At 42.0% G+C, this 21,789-nt stretch overlaps 2 protein-coding genes across 5 annotated transcripts in view; one reads left to right on the forward strand and one right to left on the reverse strand.

Annotated features, from left to right (window-relative positions):
* AAK1 (AP2 associated kinase 1) overlaps positions 1–21,789 on the reverse strand; it is a 171,689-nt gene that overhangs the window by 41,496 nt on the left and 108,404 nt on the right. For all 4 annotated transcript variants that reach the window (XM_082671739.1, XM_082671738.1, XM_082671737.1 and 1 more), the window contains exons 11-16: positions 19,585–19,739; positions 18,308–18,612; positions 13,397–13,645; positions 8,666–8,895; positions 7,292–7,449; positions 5,884–5,988 (exon numbers count right to left, since the gene is read on the reverse strand). In XM_082671739.1, the coding sequence (XP_082527865.1) occupies positions 5,884–5,988; positions 7,292–7,449; positions 8,666–8,895; positions 13,397–13,645; positions 18,308–18,612; positions 19,585–19,739 (1,202 nt within the window). The remainder of the gene's footprint in view (positions 1–5,883; positions 5,989–7,291; positions 7,450–8,665; positions 8,896–13,396; positions 13,646–18,307; positions 18,613–19,584; positions 19,740–21,789) is intronic.
* Positions 5,071–5,413, forward strand: LOC309833938 (large ribosomal subunit protein eL36-like). The gene has a single exon (XM_082672502.1). The coding sequence runs from the start codon at positions 5,088–5,090 to the stop codon at positions 5,403–5,405; it is 318 nt and encodes a 105-aa protein (XP_082528628.1). The 5' UTR covers positions 5,071–5,087; the 3' UTR covers positions 5,406–5,413.

The raw sequence follows: 21,789 nt of genomic DNA on the forward strand, positions 1-21,789 counted from the left end.
ACTTCCTTGTACTCCTTTATAGTCACACCCACTCCTTACTCCTGTCCCAGTCTCTATAATTTTGTCATTTTAAGAATATCATTCAAGTGGGCTTTTAACTAAGCTTCTTTAAAGGTCTGTGGAGGAAGAGAAGGGTTAAAATCACTGCTCTTAGTCTCTGAAATATTTTAAAATGAGATACAATGAAATATATTAAAAGAAAAAGAACAAATTATGAAATTGAATGTATAGTATAATTCATGTTTGAAAAAAGTATGTACAAAGAAATAAAACTATGGACATAAATATTGTTAAATGTTAGTAATGCTTTCCTCTTGGAATGGGGTCATGAGTTTTTCAATCTTGCTTCCTTGGGGTTTTAGCAAATTAATGTATATAATTTATCAACAGAAAAATACAATAAGTCCCCTACATATGACCTTCAAGTTGAGAACGTTCAAAGATGTGAACATGCGTTCCTATGTCCAATCACGTAAGTTAGTTCACGCGTCTGGTGTACATTGTCATGTGCAGCTTGCCCTCATCTCCTATTGCTAACGATCCTTCAGCTCTACCATCTCCCACCTCCTCTCCCTCCTCCAGTCAGTAACTCTTCTTGCCTGTTCACTAGATGCCAGCCCCTGTATGCCAGCTGTTGTACTGTACCACTGTACTTTCCAGGGTACTGTATTGTAAGATTAAAAATGTTTTCTTTATTTTTTGTGTTTGTTTTTTATGTATCATTTGTGTGAAAAGTATTATAAACCTATTACAGTACAGTATTATATAGCTGACTGTGCTAGTTGGGTACCTAGGCCAACTTTGGTGGACTTACGAACAAATTGGACTTATGAACAAACCGGATTTACGAATGTGCTCTTGGAACGGAACTCGTTCATATGTAGGGGACTTACTGTATTTTAAATAAAGAGGCACAATGTCAAGTTTTAATTGTCTGCCTGTTCCTCCTCTAATGTATGAACACAGTTTAGCAACATTTTTGCAGCTTTTACCATAAAAATGTTAAGGATAACCCTTGTGTCATCCTCCCCAGCTCATCACCAAATTTCCTGCTTCTCTCCTCTCTTGGTTAGTTAGAAGGTTTCAAATCAGTGAACGGTCTGAGCTTGATTAGAAAACTTGGAGAAAATGGTGCCACCCTGAACTTCATACAGTGAGGACACACTAATTTCTGGGATTTAGATATAATTTTATTTCATTTGTAAAGAATGAAGATTCCTCTTCATTCACACCACAAATGCAAATGAAGGGAAAATACCAAACGTTCATAGAAAAGTGCTGGATAAATTGAGGAAAATACGAAGATGTTTTGTAATGCCTGTAAAAGCTTAGTGTCACTGATTTATAAGATTTCTGAGATGTGGTTATAACTACAGCTTCTGCGCTGGGCTGCCCAGGGACAAATTTCTACTCTGTCATTCCCCACCTATGACCTTGGGCAGGTCACTTAGCCTCTCATGGGCTGTTGTGAGGGATCACTGGAGATAATGTGCATAAAAGCACTTACCCAGTGGGCTTAGCACGCAGCATGTACTCAACATATGTTTGCAGGTATTACTGTCCTAACTACTCAAATATGTGTTTTCTAATGGCTGGGCCATTAAAAAAAATACTGCCATTTACAACCTTCAAAGTTAAGCATTACGGGGAGAAGAGGCAAAAATAAAAGCAAAAAACAACTCTTTAAAAAATAGTTCATACAGACAAAAAACAAAACATAAAATGTATGATAAGAAAGAATTAGGCATTAAAAGTGGAAGTGGATGGAAAATGATTAGGGACATCTGTTATTAACATCGGTGAATCCAAGCTCCTATCCTTTGGCAAAAAGCGACTCCTTTCCTTCATTCAACAAATGTGTACTGAGCCAAGCACTGTACTAAACGCTGGGATTCAGCATCAAAGAAGACCCTCCTAGGGCTTATTCCATGACCCCCTTTCCAGGGAAACTATATCCTACCCAGCACCATAACTAGTCATCATTGTGACATTTTATCTCAAGGACAATGACCAATGCTTTATACATTTGGTATATTTAGTCAACTATTTGGCATATCCAACTTTAAGCACTTTCAACCAGACCAAAATACCAATAAATTTAAAAATTAGGGCTTCCCTGGTGGCACAGTGGTTGAGAGTCCACCTGCCAATGCAGGGGACACGGGTTCGTGCCCCGGTCTGAGAGGGTCCCACATGCCGCGGAGCGGCTGGGCCTGTGAGCCATGGCCGTTGAGCCTGCACGTCCAGAGCCTGTGCTCCGCGACAGGAGAGGCCACAACAGTGAGAGGGCCATATACCGCAAAAAAAAAAAAAAAATTAAAAATTATATAGACCAGACAACAAAGCTAAAAATAAAAAATAACACACAAAAAATTTTCACTATTTAATATTAAAAAACACACCTTCCAAATAATTCCAATGCCTGTTCCAAAATATTAACAATGAGAACATCATATGAAGACTTATGGGATATGGTTAAAACATGAGTTTTTTCTTACAAGGGAAACACACAGCTATTAGAAAGCACTCTCAGTAACAGTGTAATCCTCAAAGGCTGGGGTGGGGTGGGCAACTGGAGCAAGAAAGAGGCAAGAGAATAGTAGATTCTCTGTGAAAAAGTCTTCCTGGAAATTATAATTAGCCTTACTCCCCACTCTCATGCCAGATGAAAATCACTGTTATATTGAGAGAAAAACTCTAAATACTTTTTTTTAAAGAATTAAAAAAAAATTTACTATGTGTTCTTGAAATCAGCAAAAGTGAACCTAAGAAAAATAGGGAACTGTAATCAAAAAGATAAAGGCAAAAGATAAAGAATTAGACAACAGAAAAAGAGTAGTTCTATAGAGTTGTCTTTGAAAGGTAATAAAATAGCAAATCTCTAGCTAGAATTACCAAGAAAAAGAGAAACACAAATACATACAATAAAATTGATGTATGCAAAGAAAATATTATAAAAGATTTAAATGTATTCTTCTATTTTATTAAAAAAAATTTGAAACTAGATGATTTTCTAGGACATTATTATTAAATTTGCCTTATTATGAGGCAGAAAACCTGAGAGAGGAAGTTCTAGAGCCAGAGGGTCGGTGTCCCAGGTCTGCTACTTACTAGCTATGTGACCCTGGGAAAGAGACTAGCTGTGCTCAGTTACCTCAACCATAACTGATGTGGGGATGATGTGGCAACCTCGGAGGGTTGTTGAGAGGGTCAGATAAGATAATACTTGCATAGGACAAATGACAAACTGGGAGAAAAGTTTACAATATGACACATGAAGAGCTCTTACATATTAATAAGAACAAAATAAACACAGCACATTAAAAAAAAAAAAAGGACATGAACAACACAAATCCCAAAAGAAATAAAAATGGCCAGTAAACAATGTCCTCTGTCTACAGCCTCTGAGCTGGTCTGTCTGGGAAAAACAGGTGAAAATTACTCATTCATTGTCGACTGAAATAAAGTTTGTATAGCATTCTTGGAGGGCAATTTGGAAATATGCACCAAAAGCCTTAATTACACATATCTTTTGATTTAGCAAATAATCCCCTAAAAGCTATCTTAAAGAAATTTTAAAGGATATGAATAAAAATTTGGCTTCAAGAATGTTTATGTGGTGAAAATTAGTAACAACCTAAGTATTAATCAAAGGGGATGTTAAATACAATGTTATTGTTCTTCCATTAAAAATCATGTTGTAGATTAGTATTTATTGAGGTGGAAACTACTAACTCCCATAGAACGTTTACAGAATGAATAACAAACTCCTGCATAATACCCAAGAGAAAATACTGCAGAGGCCATATTATCTCAATGCAATGAAAATATATCCTAAATAACTCTAGGGTAAAGAAATCAAAACTTAAAATTTAAAATTTAAAAACATCCAGAAAAGAATGAGAATAAGAGAGCATTACAGGGACTTCCCTGGTGGTCCAGTGGTTAAGAATCCACCTCCCAATACAGGGGACACGGGTTGGATCCCTGGTCGGGGAACTAAGATCCCACATGCCGTGGGGCAACAAAGCCCACGAGCTGCAACTACTGAGCATGTGGGCCATAACTACAGAGCCCGCATGCTGAAACTACAGAGCCCACGTGCTATGGAGCCCTGCACCACAACTACAGAGCCCACACGCCGCAACTACTGAGCCCACGCACCACAACTAGAGAGAAGCCTGAACACCATAGCGAGGAGCCCACGCACCACAGCGGAGGATCCCACATGCTGCAAGGAAGATTCCGAGTACCACAACTAAGACCCGATGCAGCCAAAAATTAAATAAATAAATAAATAAATAAATAGAGCGTTACATAGCAAATGTTATGGAATAACAGCCAAAGTTCTAATCAGAAATAAATTTACGAGGTTAGAAAAATACTGATACACCCAAAGAAAGCAGGAAGAATATGAAAAATTAAAAGCAGAAATTAATCAATATAATTAAAAAGATCAATTTTGAAGGATATCAAATTCCATATCCTACAAAGAACATATTCAAAACCTCACATCCATTGCTGAGGAATTTATAACAGTAAAACACTGACATCAAATTAATGTTTAAAAAAGAGGTACCTGGTTAAATACATTAGGATGCATCCACATAAAGGAATTTAATGTAGATATTTTAAAAGTTATATTCGAGGAGCTTCTTTAATGATATGGGGGAAAGATGTCAAATTTTGTAAGCAAAAAAAATTAGGCTTTAAAATATGACTATAAAAATGTACCTTAGAGTCATAAACTGAGGCTGAAAATTGTGCACAAAATTGTGGACACATGTATTTTTGTGAAAGAGAAGATCTGTAACTTCCCTTAGATTCACAAAGATATCTGTGACCCTAAAAAGGTTAAATGCCACTAACAGACATCCAAATGGTATTGCTATGCTAATTTCTCAGGGGTGAGATCATGGGGCTCTTAACTTTCTTCTCTATGCTCTTCTATAAATTACTAAATATGTATATTATTTATTAATAAAAGGGAAAATTAGGTTTTTATAATTACTTCTAGAATTTTTTTAAACGTCTCATTTAAAAAGGTATCTCGCTTCCGCCACAGCAGCCATTAAAGAGCAGCAGCCATGGCTCTGCGCTACCCCATGGCTGTGGGCCTCAACAGGAGCCACAAGGTGGCCAAGAACGTGAGCAAGCCGAGGCGCAGCCGCTGCCACGGGCCCCTCACCAAGCACACCGAGTTTGTGCGGGACGTGATCCAGGAGGTGTGCGGCTTCGCCTCTTACGAACGGCGGGCCATGGAGCTGCTCAAGGTCTCCAAGGACAAGCGGGCCTTCAAGTTCATCAAGAAAAGGGTGGGGGGACACATCTGTGCCAAGAGGAAGAGAGAGGAGCTGAGCAATGTCCTGGCCTCCATGAGGAAGGCAGCAGCCAAGAAGGACTGAGCCCTTCCCCTCTGTGCACAATAAAACTTTTTCAGAAAAAAATAAAAATAAAAAGATATCTCCCTGTCCCCGTAAGCACACACACACATGCACAAAAACACAGCATAGAAGAGACTCAGATATAGGATAGAGCATCTAATTCTTAGAACTCTTCAAGTCATTCCAAAGAACCTAAGCAATTACAAGAGATTAACAGAGTGATGTTCCTGAAATTTAGAAATATTTGCTGAAAAACATGTATGTGGACTTGAGAGAACAAATCCTGTATATTACTGCCAGATCACCCTGCCATTCTAATTCAAAGTGATTCTAGATCTTTTTTTATCCCGATCTTTTTATAGGAAATCTTCAGAATGAAGAAAACTATGTTACCACCAGGATCTGGGGCTCACTGCCATGCTAGGGTTATCTGTGGACTGGAAACCAGTGGGAAGGTCACAACAGTGAGTCTTGAGTTTCAGGTGTTCGCCATACTAACCAGTTCCAGCAGAAAATGAGGAAGCGGCAAAAGTATCACCTTGGCTTGGTTGAAAGCCTGGGATCAAACTCTCAGCTGAGCCTCCAAGCTTCTCAGGATGTTTGCCTGGAGGGACAAAATACCACTCGGTTCATCCCAGCAGAATCCCATGATGCACACACAGGCCAGGGGTGAAGGGCACCCTCCAAACCGACAGCTAGACTTGACTCATTTTACTGCATTATGGCAACACCTTGGCTATTCAGAGGCCCTTGTCTGGTCGCTGCAGTAACTGAGAAACAGCTGAGGAAAGAAAGGAAGTCTAAAGCTCTAAAGCTTGAGGACATTACTCAGAGCACAATGCCTCCAGCCTTCACTCTGAATCGATTTATCTCTACATCATTCTAATGAGTTTGATGATCTGTTTTCCATGTTGAAAGTAGTTATGAGAGCAAAAGAGAAGACAGATGGCAGTAGTGAGATGCTATGAGGGACAGGCACAATGACAATGGCTTAATGTAAAAGCCAACAGTTGAACAACAAGAACAGTGACAGGAAATTACTAAAAATAGATACAAGAATTTTAAAATTTGGGAGTCACTTAATCAGGTGCAAAATACTAGTTTTCAACAGCACATGAAGGCATTTCTGTTTACAGTCTAGAACAGTAACTGGCATACGTAACAATGAAACAAATTGACAATAAATGTCAAAGAAAGTTAAATCTTATGCCCTATGAAGAAAAAAAAAGGCAAGAAGTGTATGGATTTTTAAAAGATGTCTATAAAATTATAAAGCTAAAATGTTTGGTCAAAGTTCGTATCATTCACTCCGTTCTGATCATTCCTTTACCCTGTGCTTTTGTCTGCACTGAGGTACTTTTTTTGAACTGTATCATACTGTAGAATTTTCCCAGGGTGTGTGCTGTTGTTTTCCAAGGTGTATGTGTGTCTGTGAGTGGGTATCTTGCCTTCCAAATTAGACTGTGGATTTGAGGGTAGAAATGGTACCTTCTGTTTATTTGATCTCCGCTCCAGGGTCAGTCAACCGTAATAGAGAATTCTGATCATGAAGATTCAGTGTCTACATGAGGGCACACTCTCGTGGGTAAGCAGCTACGACTTTCTGGGATAATAAACCCACTTAGGACAAGGTACCATCACATTCCTCCAAGGAGTGAACATGCTTGACACTATCATCCTGATCTATGCTACCAAATCTTTCCTAAAAGTTTCCCACTCTCCTTGCTGCCACCCACAACAGACCAGGATTTCCTAAGGATGAAGAGACTTCGGTGCCCTAGTAAAAATACAGGCTGATTTGTGCATACACTTCAAAATCAAGTCTTTGAAGGAAAGAAAGACCCAAGCCTACATTTTCACATGCGTACCCCTCTAGAGTTAATCACAAAAAGACACCAATTACTCACCTTCCCCCAGCTTGGCAAAGTCCTTGTTCAGCAGTTCTTCAGCTGTGAGTTTGGAGAAATTGTCGTCGTCAAAGGGATTCCATGTAGAACCTTCTGAAGGATTATAAACGTTTTGCTGGGAGGCCCGAGGGGAGCCTGAAGGAGTGGTGGTTGCAGACCTAGGTAGGTTCCCACCCCCACGAAATAAAAAGACATATCAAGGTTGAAAAGGGTCAACCTATTTTCTCTTTGTTTCAAGAGCAAATTATTTTATAAGTCAAACCATTATTTTCTACAGTATGTTTCTAAAAGGGCTTCCCGTAGCAATGGAACAGTTTCCAAAGATGCCCTTTCCACTGTGTGAAACAAACATCTCCCTTTCTTTTGTGATTCACTGTCTCCCGCTACATCTTTAACCTCTTGCTTAGATTTTTGGTCTCATCTGCAAGTTCTTTCAATTCAGGATCCCAAAGCCACCTGTTCTTAGGCTCGTGCATCCTGTGGTGACCACTGTAACATTCACAACAGCTCCAGAGGGGCTGCCGCCTATTCCGGCTGCCTCGCATCTGTCAGGATCCAGCATCAGTGGACACCATCACAGTTAAAGAGCAACAAAGACATTTACCGCCATCTTGAGCCCCTGGGTATCATCACCTGATTTTCTTCTAAAGTCCCTCTTGATGCCCTTTGCATTTACCTAATGACTCAATTTAAAGATTTTTAACTTCCGTATATGGTTCCAAGAAAGCTGAGAGCCTGACACTGCATTTACGCAACAAACACTCACTGCAATCTACCTGATGTCAGGCACAGAGCCTGTCACCGGATTTACAAAGGTTGATTAAGCCACGGTGCTTGCTGTGGATGAACTTGCAGGCTAGGTCTGCTAACCATACAAATAAATAATGATAATAGAGTGTGATACATGCTCAAAAAAGGGTTCAGACAAAATTATATATGATACCAGAGGAAGGGTCAAAGAAAATATAACCTCCAACATGGATCTTGATGAATAAATAAGCATTTCCTAAGTGGACCAGGAGGAGAGTGGCAGTTCCACCAATGTGATATAATAGTCCTTGGTCTGTTAACCAGTCGGTTCAGATATTATTCTACAGGCAATGGGGAGCCAATGAAATGTTATCAGCATGGAGAGATTTGATCAGATCAAGAATTTAGAAAACACATGATACAGTATGGGATGGAAGACAGACTGGAAACTGTGAGGCAAGTAGGAAATTATTTCTTAAGATCAGTCTGATCTACAGGAAAATTCAGTTCTCAATAAACACAGACACTCACCCCTACATATACATCTACACACAACTACATACACATGCAAAAATCACACAGCAATGTTCCCCAGCAGCCCTTGCCCACAAAAGCAGTACATACTTGGACTTATTGAGACTGGCCTCAGCTGCAGCTGCTTGGAGCAGCTGGGTTGATTTGCTGGCAGGGACCCCAAAGACTGCGCTGTGGGTCACGTCGCTGAGAATCCGCCTGTGCCCAGCACGCTGGGCCTTGGGGGACGATGGAGGAGTGAGAGATCCGAGTTTCTGCCCCTGGATGGTAGGAGGTGGGGTTGTCTGAACCTTTGGCTGTTGTCTTATGGGGGCTTGAATCTGCTAGGAAGAGAGACAAAAGCGTTAAAAAAAAAAAAGGGAAAGGAAAAACAAATAAGCAGACGAGCATAACAAAAATGCCATGTGAGAGCTAACATATGGCTCAAATGGCTCAGTTTATCAAGAACACCCAGAAAGAAAAAAACGAGGCTTTGACGATCTGAGCTGCAGCCTTGAGACTGATACCAGCATGATACTTACCTGGTGCTTATCTATAAATTTCAATCTTCATCGGCAATAATATACAGGGTAACCATATGTAACTCGACCCAGATCAAAGACCGCAGAAGCTATTCCTAGCTTTAAAGACCTAGAGAGTTTCCTAAAGGACCACTTTCTGCTTTAGGAACTCATTCAGAATGCCTCCACAGGGCAGCCTTTAGCATTCTACTGGCACAGTTACAAGCCCATGAAGGCACACCTCTAGCTAAAACACATTTGAGCTGAGTGATTTCTGCTAAGAGATCCCTTTCTGACAGAGCTCAGACTACTAGTTAAATGAGACAGAATCTCACTGTGATTAATAAATGGCAGCACTTTTTTGCTTTTGTTGTTAACACTCTAGTTCATTGATAGGATGGGTCTTACAGGATTCTGTTTCTGTGGCAACCCCTGAGAAAATATGCAGCATTGGAGCAGTGGGATGAGCCTGTTCCCATCTTCAGTTTGGAAATGGCACTGGAGAACCATGTAGAGAATACAGTAAAGAGAAGAAAAAATGTAAAAGCCCTTGATGATGACTGATCTAATAATACGAGGAGGTCTCTTGACATACAGGTCTTTTCCAGAAGGAAGGCAGGACACACTGTCACCACAGAAAAACAAACTGGTGGGAACATCCTTGTGGCCACATAGCGAGTCTTTAAGCATAAGTCTTGATCTACAAAGTTCTATGTCAAGAAAATGAACAAAAATTAATATTAAGAAGGCCACCTAACCCTTTTCTTAACTGTCAATCCAGAAATAAAGGAACTCAGAATATTAAATGCCTCAGGTATTGAACTATCCCTTCCCTCCAGTCCTTCATCTCAGATTGGAGCTGCCCCTCCACGCTGCAAATTGGTTCTCACATTCTGTGTCTTCAAAGATGAAGAGATTTAGGAAACTAGAGTGTCCAGCTACTTGGGTCAGGATGCTGACAGCCTGGGAGCTTCTGTACCTATATTGACTCAGACTTTAATTTTATTGAGGCAGGCTACGTACATGTGAGAGTACACAACCACTCACCAATCGAATGAATGATACAATATAAGGTTCTAATTCCGATCAAATTAAAGTCAAAGGGTAAAGCAGCTGACTGCATCTCTGAGTGAGAAGCAAAGTGCTCTGGGAAGAAGACCAGAGTTCCAGCTCCACAACTTCCTCAGGGGTCCAGAAGTGCATCTGCAACAGCCAGCCTAAAGCCAGTACCCATAGGGGCGAGAAGGGATTTAAGGACAGAACTAGATTTGCTTATTTCTTGCACTTTAAGACATTCACTACACTGAAAAGGGTACTTAACTGTTGAGGCCCTTTATTTTGAAGAGTCCAGACTACCTGGAGAACATTTTCCCTTCCTTCTGCCTATTCTCTGTATGCAGCACAGCGAAGAACAGATGCTTCCATCATGAGGACACCTTGTTTTATCACAGCTACCAATTCAAACTGGCTGCCACCCATTCAGCCACTCCCCACAACAACCCTGTCAAGCAGTTTTATTTCCAGTCAGAAACTCAGAATGAAGAGTCAAAAAAGACCTTAGAGAACATGGATTCCAACTCCCTCATTTTAGAAGAGACCAGACCAAGGCCCCCTAAGGCTAAGTGCTCACTCAAGGTCACACGGTCAATTGAGGGCAGAATCCATGTCTCTTGACTATCGCCCAGGACCCTTTTCTGCACCATGATGCCTCCTCATCCAAAAATGGGATTGGGAAGGGGGAGGAGGGAGAAACAGACCACAGGGGGAGAAGAAGCAAGGTAGACTCAAATGCCTATCTTGCCAAAGATTTTTTAAAAAACAAAATATATAACTATAAAAGGAGTATAATAACATCAAGAAATGTAAGGATATAGACTAGGGGAGAAAAACCACCCGGACTTCCATTCCACTACTCTAATACAACTGTTCTTATCTTTCTGGTATCTTATATTTAAGTCTATTTCAAGTACATACTCGTCCCATAATCTCATCTCTCCTCTAACACTACCTCATGAGAGTTTCCATACTATTGTACAGACTTTTATGACCATGATTTTTAAAAATTAATCTATTTTTATTGAAATATAGTTGATTGTTTTTGTTTTCTTTTAATATTTATTTATTTTTGGCTGTGTCAGGTCTTAGTTGCGGCATGTGGGATTTTTCATTGTGGTGCACGGGCTCTTCGTTGCGCCGTGCAGATTTCTCTCTAGTTGTAGTGTGCAGGCTTCTCTCTAGTTGTGGCGCATGGGCTTCAGGGTGCATGGGCTCAGCAGTTGCGGCACGCAGGCTCTCTAGTTATGGCGTGTGGGCTCCAGAGCTCGCAGGCTCTCTAGTTGTGGCGTGCTGGCTCAGTAGTTGTGGCACGCAGGGTTAGTTGCCCTGCGGCATGTGGGATCTTAGTTCCCCGACCAGGGATTGAACCCACGTCCTCTACATTGGAAGGCGGATTGTTAACCACTGGCCCACCAGGGAAGTCTCTGTAACCATGATTTTTAATGGCTGCACAGGTGAGTTGTTGGAACGAGTTAGGTTGCTTCCATGCTTGTGGCTATTTTTAAGACTGCAATAAACATCTGTGGGGTATGGCCATCCTCCCTTTGCAGATTGTTGTGAGATGGCTGCGGGGTATGCTTTACATTCAATTACTTGCTTCTCTAGCAAAGTCCTACAAAGGGTCACCGGAGAAAGGGAAGGGTCAAGGCTGGGAGGTTCTCTGGCTCCTGGCTGAAGCACGTTCTGTTCTCGTTCCTTCTCTGTGCCCTCAACCACCTACCCCTGAACAAAGTGCTCAAAGTATTTTTTCATTCAAGGAACATGGAGAAGGATCACAGTTCATTCCCAAGGAAGTGGATACTTTTGTCCAGGGTCAGCAGAGGGGGACCCCATAAGAAGGGTATAGTCAGTGGTAGATGATCGCGTCCTCACCCTGAACGATCATTGTTATTATCCTTGAACACAGATCAGGATTCTTCAGTTCATGCCCCAGCTCTGGTGCTATCAGTCTGTGTGTCTTGGGTGATCCCTTTCTAGCCTGGGCCTCAGTTTCTAATTCCATTAAATGAGGACTGGACAAAATAAGATTTCAACTAGCTACATGATACAATAATTTTTTTAAAAACTCTTTTTCCATTAACAAGAGGAACTTTGTCGCTTGTTAAAAATACAGAGAGTAGCTGTCTACCAAACGCCTGCAGGAAGACCAAGCTGTTTCAGAAACGAAGGTGTAAAGACACTGAACACACATTTAGCTGAGACTTAAAGAAGACAATCTATTTACGGCACTGCTTCCTTTTGAAGGGATGTAGCTTTTCTGGTTTAAGATGAGTGACAAAACTCTATTAGAAATCAATCCTCAGAAAGATAGTTTCTTACTTTTCCTTCGTTCTTCTAGTGGTTGGGCTTCCCTGGGAATAAGAGAGTAGCTGTGATACTCTGTCAGCTGGGTATGTAAAATGCCTTTTTCTATCATTATAAAATTTTCTATTACTGTCACTCTGTGAGTACTCATTAAAGGCACTCATTAAAGGTCAAAGTATGATGTGCCTGAGGATGTACCTGTAGAGGTCAATCAGAAAGCACGTAGAGGTCTTGATTCTATACTCAGCCAGTATCTAGAAACGAACATGCCGAATTTCTAAACTGACAAGATGGCTCAAACAACAGTCAGATGCTCTGGTGCCCAGAGGGAGATCAGGCCACGACAAATGGTCTCAGCAAGCGGGCCCTGGAAGGGCGCTGCATAGTAGACTTATTTAGGTGGCCAGTAATATCGTCCAAGACAAAGAATAAACACAAGACTGTCAGGACTCAGGGTACAGGTGGAGGCCTACACGAACCTCCCGAGACTGGGAAGGCCACAGTGGTCAAACTGCCCCCTGAAGACGGGAAAGGGATTAGCTCTAACCCTACCTAGGGCTTTGACTGCTTGACACTGGCACTGACAGAGACAATGAACAGCTCTTTCTGCCAGCCTAATATTAGAGTGAGAAATAAGAAAGTTCATCGTCTATTAATCCCATACTCCTAATTTATGCCTCCCCGCTCCCTTCCCCTTCGGTAACCATAAGTTTGTTTTCTATGGCTGTGAGTCTATTTGTGTCTTGTAAACAAGTTCATTTGTCCATCAGCAACCTAGAATCATTTTTCTAAAACCTTAAGCTTCTAGAGTATACCTCATCCTTTTCCTGGATGTATCGGGAAAAGATCAAATATTTTCACCACCAGGGCGGGGAGCAGCCGTGCCACACCAGCTGCTGCGGCCTCTTTCCCACCCTTTCCCTAGCCCTCACTGCGTGCTCCTCTTCTGGTTGATTCTCACCGCTGGCTCCTGGGCAGGGGCTGGCTGGGGGGCTGTGGCTGGCTGTGCCTGGGCCTGCTGTAGGGCTACCACTGCGGTCTTCTGCTGCAAGGCAGCCTGCTGAGTCAGCAGCTGTTGTTGATGCAGGGTTGTGGCCAGCTGCTGCTGCTGGTAGAAGCTCTGTATCAGCTGCTGTTGAGAGCTTCCTTGGGCTACCACGGGGAACTGAGCGATCGCTGGTTGCTGGGCTGCAGGGTGTACTGCCTGAAACTGAGCAGGAGAAAGTGGCAAGGAATGAAGAGGTGAATAAAAGCCTGTCTCAGAACCATATTCCACAAAGGATGAATGTCTCAGTAACAACTAAGACCGGTGCTGAAGCCAAAGGCAAGGGCAGGTAGGGCGTCTTTTACCTTGGCCTGAAAAGTCACGAGGGGAACCTCAGGGCATGACATAAACACAGCAGCACGTTACACTGACAGGCTCCAGCCACTGCACTACCTGCCTCCTGCAGTGCAGACTGGCTTCCGAGGGGTTTCTGTGCCTGGCCTGAGGGCATCCATCTGACTGTACATCTTGTGACTCCACATGCTGGAGCGTAACAGAAGCTACTAAATGATCTGCTAACCGCAGAAGTTATCCCTCTCGTAAAGGGATTTGGAAATAACCAGGATTAAAATTCTTCCCTACATGAACAGGATGAAGCAATGATGACACTAAGGAGAATAACCTAAATGTTAACTCAGTTATTAAGTCCTCTCAAGCCTTTCTGAAAATCATTTCCCAATAGCTCTCTTTATTATACTCCCATCTTTAAACATTGAAAATATTCAATATACTCTACCACTTAATGATATTTTATCTTATACTGGTAGCATGGTTTCAAGTTATATTCTTTTATAAACTTCCTGAAGACAGGAATACTTCTCTACTCCTCACTACTAAGGACTCTGTGTAAGGCACAAAAACACAGCTGAAAAAAGGGCCTACTGATGAACAAAAGTCAAGATCTTGTCTGTGAAAGCCCAAATACTGTCACTTAGTTATGAAGTTAACTGGGAGGATATTGTTTGCCTACTGGGGCAAAGTTAAAGCGTTAGCAAAAAAAGCAGATATCAATAAATAGCTGGCTACTTATAATAGCAAAATGCTAGAAACAATGAAATGTCTGTCAACAGGGGACTGATTGGAATAAATTATGCTATATATCCTTTAAAGGGAACACTCTCAAGTTGTAAATAGGAATGAAGGATACCTCCATATATGGGATGGAGGGAACAGAATTTTGCAGATTTAAGTTTGAAATTATGTAAATGTTTTACATTTTCACAAAACAAAATTAAACCGAAATTTAAAAAGCAATAACTAAACAGCAAAACAAAGCAAATAAACCTGTGTATCAGATTAATAGCCAAACTCCTAGAAAATAATGTGCTAAACATTCTAGGTGTAAGAATGGCAAAGAAGGGCTTCCCTGGTGGTGCAGTGGTTGAGAGTCCGCCTGCCGATGCAGGGGACACAGATTCATGCCCCAGTCCGGGAAGATCCCACATGACGCAGAGCGGCTGGGCCCGTGAGCCATGGCCGCTGAGGCTGCGCGTCTGGAGCCTGTGCTCCGCAATGGGAGAGGCCACAGCAGTGAGAGGCCCGCATACCGCAAAAAAACAAAACAAAAAAAACCCAAAAAACAAGAATGGCAAAGAAATCTTAAACTGTTTTCAGTAATCATATTGGTATTGTTATCTTGAAACTATAAATCAATTAAGAATTATGTTAATGTTGTTAGGAATCAAGATTTCCAGATGAGAAAGATACAAATATAAAATCCAAGAAGTTAAACAAAAATCCTATAATTACAAATCTGCTTTAGAAATATAAATTTGAATTCATGGTGTATATTCTATTAAAAAATATATATATATGTGTCCTAACTATTCACTGAAAAGGCCTAAAAATAATAACCAACCCATTAGCAAATGGGTATCCCTAGTAGCAAGACTGTGGTCTCTAAATATCATTTCCATTAAAGGGAAACAGCTCCTTGGAGAAATGGCTGATTCCAGGTCAAGGGCAGAATGATTCTGGAACAGCTTGTTACACCAAATAGCAAGGACACATTAAAGGCTACTGGAGTCACAGCCAAAGGACCCAGGAGCCAATCTGAAGAGACTTCCACTGGCCAAAACTGAGACAACTGGGACAAATTTTTTTAACAGCAATGTGTGGAAACATATCAAATATATTAAGATGCATGAACTCATAATGATACTAAGAACAAAACAAAATCTTCATTGTTCACTTCTGGATGGTACTATGAACAAACTCATTATTCTGAAAACTGGTAAACACAGGGAAAGAGTCATGCATTATTTCTGCCTTTTCTGTACAAACAGTACCTCAGGGTAATCAAATACTTGCTGAAAAAGTTCTTTACAGGGGACTTCCCTGGTAGTCTAGTGGTTAAGACTCCGCGCTTCCAATGCAGGGGGTGCGAGTTCGACCCCAAGTTCTTTACAGAAAAATCCAGCCCCGAAATGAAGATGGAATGCTAGAATATCACCGCTTTGCCACCCCTAATGAATTAATGGACTTAGGAAACAAACTGAAGGGGAATATTAAGTGACTGGATCAGACAGACAACGCCAAACCCACAGATTGATCTTAATATTAATAAAAGAGGGGACAAGCAGACTTTATCCACAGTTTCGCTTTCTGCAGTTTCAGTTACCCGTGATGAACAGTGATATGAAAATATTAAATGGGGGGCTTCTCTGGTGGCGCAGTGGTTGAGAGTCTGCCTGCTGATGCAGGGGACGCGGGTTCGTGCCCCGGTCTGGGAAGATCCCACATGCCGCGGAGCGGCTGGGCCCGTGAGCCATGGCCACTGAGCCTGCATGTCTGGAGCCTGTGCTCCGCAACAGAAGAGGCCACAACAGTGAGAGGCCCGTGTACCGCAAAAAAAAAGGAAAGAAAACAAAAAAAGAAAATATTAAATGGAAAAGTCCAGAAATAAGCAATTCATAAGTTTTAAACTGCATGTTGTTCTGAGCAGTGTGACGAAACCTTGCACCGTCCCATTTCGTCCTGGCTGGGATCCCCAACCATTGACACCATCTGCTCCTGACATGCAACCATTGACACTGTCATGGCTCCATGGTTCTGGATCCCAAGAAGCAGATGACCCTCCTTCCGACATATGGTTAGAAGGTCAATAGTAGCCTAACGCTATGTCACAATGCTCACGACATTCACCTTACTTCATCTCATCAAGCAGGCATTTTATCATCTCACATCATCACAAGAATATTTTGTGAGAGACACTACACTCACATAAGTTTTATTACAGTATATTGCTATAATTGATGTATTTTATTATTAGCTATTCTTGTTACTCTCTTACTGTGCCTAATTTATAAACTAAACTTTACCATAGGTATGTATGTATAGGAAAAAACATGGTATATATAGGGTCCGGTACTAGCTGTGGTTTCAGACATCCACTGGGGGTCTTGGAATGTATCCCCCACAGACAAGGTGAGACTACTGTATGTCTTGTGATGTTGAGACTACTGTATGTCTCCTGATGTGATGCAACTGGAAGAACAAAGGACTATCAACCTGAATCAAATACTGAGAGGCCTCAAGAAACTACCCATTTACACAGAGGGTGGTGGAACATATTAAACAACACCACAGGGATGCAATCAACCAAATCCAGAATGTGGGAAATTCTACAGGACAAACGACCCAGTTTCTTTAAAAAAAAAAAAAAAGTGGCAAAGGGGAAAAAAAGAGGAGGAAGCCACCTATGGCTAAAAGGGGGACTTAAAAGATATATTGATCATTATAAAATGAATATATTCAGAGCAAAAAAATGTGAAAAAATATACAAAGCAATTTAAATTATGACACACCAGAAAGAGTTAAACACTACTGGATATTTGATGATAATAAGAAATAATTGTTTTTCTGCTTCAATTTGATGATGGTGTCATGTCAGAAAAAAAAAAGAAAAACAAAAAAGAGTCATGCACCAAAATGTTCATTGCAGCTCTATTTACAATAGCCAGGACATGGAAGCAACCTAAGTGTCCATTGACAGATGAATGGATAAAGATGTGGCACATATATACGATGGAATATTACTCAGCCATAAAAAGAAACAAAATTGAGATATTTGTAGTGAGGTGGATGGACCTAGAGTCTGTCATACAGAGTGAAGTAAGTCAGAAAGAGAAAAACAAATACCGTATGCTAACACATATATATGGAATCTAAGAAAAAAAAAAAAGGTCATGAAGAACCTAGGGGTAAGATGGGAATAAAGACACAGACCTACTAGAGAATGGACTTGAGGATATGGGGAGGGGGAAGGGTAAGTTGGGACGAAGTGAGAGAGTGGCATGGACATATATACACTACCAAACGTAAAATAGCTAGTGGGAAGCAGCCGCATAGCACGGGGAGATCAGCTCGGTGCTTTGTGACCATCTAGAGGGGTGGGATAGGGAGGGTGGGAGGGAGGGAGATGCAAGAGGAAAGAGATATGGGGACATATGTATAACTGATTCACTTTGTTATACAGCAGAAACTAACACACTATTGTAAAGCAAATATACTCCAATAAAGATGTTATAAATAAATAAATAAATAAAAATTAAAAAAAGAGTCCTTAAAAACCAGCTTCCTTGCTGAGGTTCCCTGGTGAGGTGCAGAATTCCCCATGGCCTGAGAAGAAGCAGGGGAGGGCTGGGAGTGATGCAGTGAGGGCTCCACTGTGTGAGGTTTAGTGTCTGCCATCTGTGAGTACAACGCTGTGCCGGGTCATGGCTCTCTGTCTTCCCAGGGCTTCCCAAGGAAGACACCTGCACGTAGTGGACCTTTTCACAGGGATGACTCACATATGCCAAGCGAGGGTCACATTCACCGCCTTACCTGCTGAGCCTGGGCCTGCTGCTGCTGCTGCTGGTAGAATGTGCCCGCTGGCTGCTGTGCAGGAGGCGGTGCCGCCTGCTGCTGCTGCTGCTGCTGCTGCTGCTGCTGAAGGAAGAGCTGCTGCTGGTGCTGGGGTGTGGCCTGGGCCTGGGTGGGCAGACCCTGGGCCTGCGTGGAAGGCGGCTGCTGTGGGGTGGGCGGAGCCTGGGGCTGCTTGGGCTGAGACTGCGGTAGGGGTTGGCTGGGTGGAGGCTGGGGTTTTGGTTGAGGAACGCTGGCTAAAAGGCCAGGCTGATTGCTGGATCCTGCAAGGAGAATAAACTCCATATAAGGGCTCAAAACTCTTCCAAACGAAAGCGGCTTTCTTTCTTGCCAAAGCAATAAAGAGGGGGTGATCAGTGGACAGATAATCCCAAGATCCATGGGCTTCTCACTGTCCTTGCACCTGGAAGGCCCTTCCTTCTTCTTGCCATACTACGTGCTTCATATTTTTCAAAACATGGTCCAATAACAGTGTTCAATGCTTGTCTCCTTCAAAAAGTCCTCCCTTGCTCACCATCCCATTTAGTCAATTACTCCTTTAGTCAGCACCCTGAGGATCTACATATTCAACCGGACTTTGATGCTACTGTACATAAACACAATCTTTGCATTTGTGGCACACTGCAGAACCAAAGCATTCTTTGGTGGTTTACATGTATGTTACACAACCCCAGTCTGGATGCCTGATTGTAAGTAAATGACCACCAAATTCACCAACAGCAGCTTCCTGGTAGGGGGAGTGATGGCTGTGTTCAGTTATTTGATAATTTGGATCAATCCTCTTTACGAAAGGAAACTCAGTCCGCTCATTAGAAATGGAAAAACAAAACATGAAGAGGTGACAGATACCTCAAGAGACAGAGCATTAAAGAAATAATTCCTCTGTGTCCAAAAAGATTTTTTGTTTTAATGCAAAGAGAAGTATATGAAATAGAGAGGGAGGCAGGGGACGAATGGACCACGTCATAAAATCAGGGCCAAGACTAGAAAAAATAGAGACAACAGGCTTCAGTGGCCTTGGAGATCCACTGGAGAATTCAATGTGAGGCCTTCCTTTTGGCCAGCCATGACCCGTACAACTTCAACGGCAGCTCATCTCCAGTTCCTTGAGGAAAACCATTACTCTTTACATGTCTCTAGATTCCATTCCAGGAAAAACCAGGCTTTCCAAGACTTCTCTACAGTCCAGGATGACAAAGAGGTGTACCAAGTTTCAAACCGACCTAGTTACTGACCTGTGGCCTGAGGTGGGGGCTGAACTGTGGCCCTCTTACGAGGTGTCAGGGCTGGCTGGATGGGAAGGATTCCTGGGTTGGGCTGAGTCTGTCCAGCTTTAGGCCTCTGGCGGGGTGCTATTGAAGTCTCTGTGGTGGGAATGGGATCTGTCAGTCTAGAAAGAGAAAAGGTGAAAAAAAACCTGCCTGTTAAAGGGTGAGAAAATGAAGAGGGGGCAGACAGAGTACATGATGGATAACCTTTCACCTCCACATTCATCCAAACCTTCCATATCCACTTAATCAACATTTCCCAGAGGGTATTCCACGGGATGTTTTGTGTTACTAGATGTTACGAAAAAAAAAAGGTGGGCAAATAAGTTTTAACACACTGATCAAAATAGCAGATTCCTTTCTAGAAAAACTTTTCACTTGTGAACGTGCAAGGAATACCTCAAAGACAGCATTATATAGAATGCAACGTTTCTCAAACTTTTTTGATCTTGGGACCATTTTGCCTAATACTTCTTAGTATTTCCTAGAATCTACTTTGATGATAATGCAAAGAGGGGTTTAAAGCAGGTGGTTTTCAGATGTACAGGGACTCAAACCTGATTCGAACTAGCTGTCAAAATGGTCTCTCTATAATAAGAAGCATCAAATGAGTTAATCCAATAACGCAACTAGAAGGAATAAGTAAATAACCCAAGATAAAGGATTTGGGGAGTGTGACAGGAACTCTATTTCCTCCAATACACATATTTGCTTTTTTCCATGGTAATAAGAATTTTTAGCTGGACATAGGGTCACCCAGAGTAAAAATCACATTGCCCAGTCTCGCTTGTAATCAGGTATGGCCATGCGTCTAAGTTCTGGCCTACGTGGGTTATAAACAGATTGTTATGTAGCAGTTTCTAGAAACCTTAAGAAACTCTGTGCATGCTCTTTGTCTCTCTTCTTCTTTGGCAATTCCTTGATCCTGCTGCTTGGAAGAGGGATGCTGCCATATCGGCCCATGAGGGCATGGCCACAACCATAGGGATGGTGGAGTGATGAGCTTAAAGCAGCCTGGGTACCTGAGGGCTTTGTGGAACAGAACTCCGTATCAGCCCTGGATTACTTGCTTCCAGATGTTGTTTACTTGAGAGAAAAAAAAAATCTATCTTATATAAGCCACTGTCATTTGCACTTTCTAGAACTCACAGCCAAATCTAATCTAAATGAGTACAGAGTGTAGTCTGCTTGCTCCTTGCGATGGTGCTACAGCCCAAGTGGTAGCTTCCCTTGATTTCGAGCAGTGCAGGAAGCTGGCTACTAGCTAACTTAGATCAGAGTGGCTATCCTTTGAAAACACACTTTAGGGAGTAATAGCTGAGGTGAAGGCCAAAATAAACAAGCTTCGTGAATATTTCCAAAATATATCTGGCACAGCCTCCATAAAATGCAAAATAGGAAGCAGAGCAGCTGGCCCCGTGTCCTTCCTCATGACATGTCTCCAAGGCAAGCCCATTCTGGACCCTGAGGCTTTTCACTGGCATCCTGCTCTCATGCTGGGTGGAAAGCTGGTAATATAAAAGCTATCACATCGGAGAGGCTGTGACCTGGGGAAGGGAGGTGGGAAGGAAAACAGGACAGATGCTGGGAAAGAGGAGAAAGGGGTAAGAAAGATCAAGCCAAGGGTGAGGGAGGTAAACAGACTTCTGTAGAAAACCAAACGCCAAGAACTTCCACACTGGTCTCCTAAGGGTAACATTTTTAGAATCAATGGGATTTGGAGTCAAAGAAAACCGTACTTGAACTCTAGCTCCCCAGTAACTAACTGTGATAACAGGCATGCCACTGAACCTCTTTTAGCCTGGGGTCCCTTATGTATAAAATGGAGACAATAATACCTACTTTATGAGGCAGATGTGAACATCAATGTATCAATAACTGTAAAACCATTTTATAAACTGAAGCGTGCTCAAAATGTTAGTTTGTATGGACCTCAGTATATTGTAAGAAAATACAGATCTTGAAGCCAGCAGATCTGGCTCTAAGTTGCCCTATCTGTGTGATCCTGGGCAAACCACTTAACGTGCAGAGTAGAAAGAGTGAGGATGCTGGAGTTCTGGTTCTTCTGCTAATCACATACTGACTAACTACCCTGAGCAGCTGACTTACAATTCTGAGTCTCTGTTTCCTCATCTGTGAAGTGAGAACAGCAACAACCTCACAGATTTGTTT

This window comes from Grampus griseus (genome assembly GCF_964374135.1).
Source record: "Grampus griseus genome assembly, chromosome: 15".
Taxonomy (NCBI): Eukaryota; Metazoa; Chordata; class Mammalia; order Artiodactyla; family Delphinidae; genus Grampus; species Grampus griseus.

Coding starts and splice junctions, on each gene's coding strand:
- LOC309833938 (XM_082672502.1), top strand. CDS start 5,088: ATGGCTCTGCGCTACCCCATGGCTGTGGGCCTCAACAGGAGCCACAAG.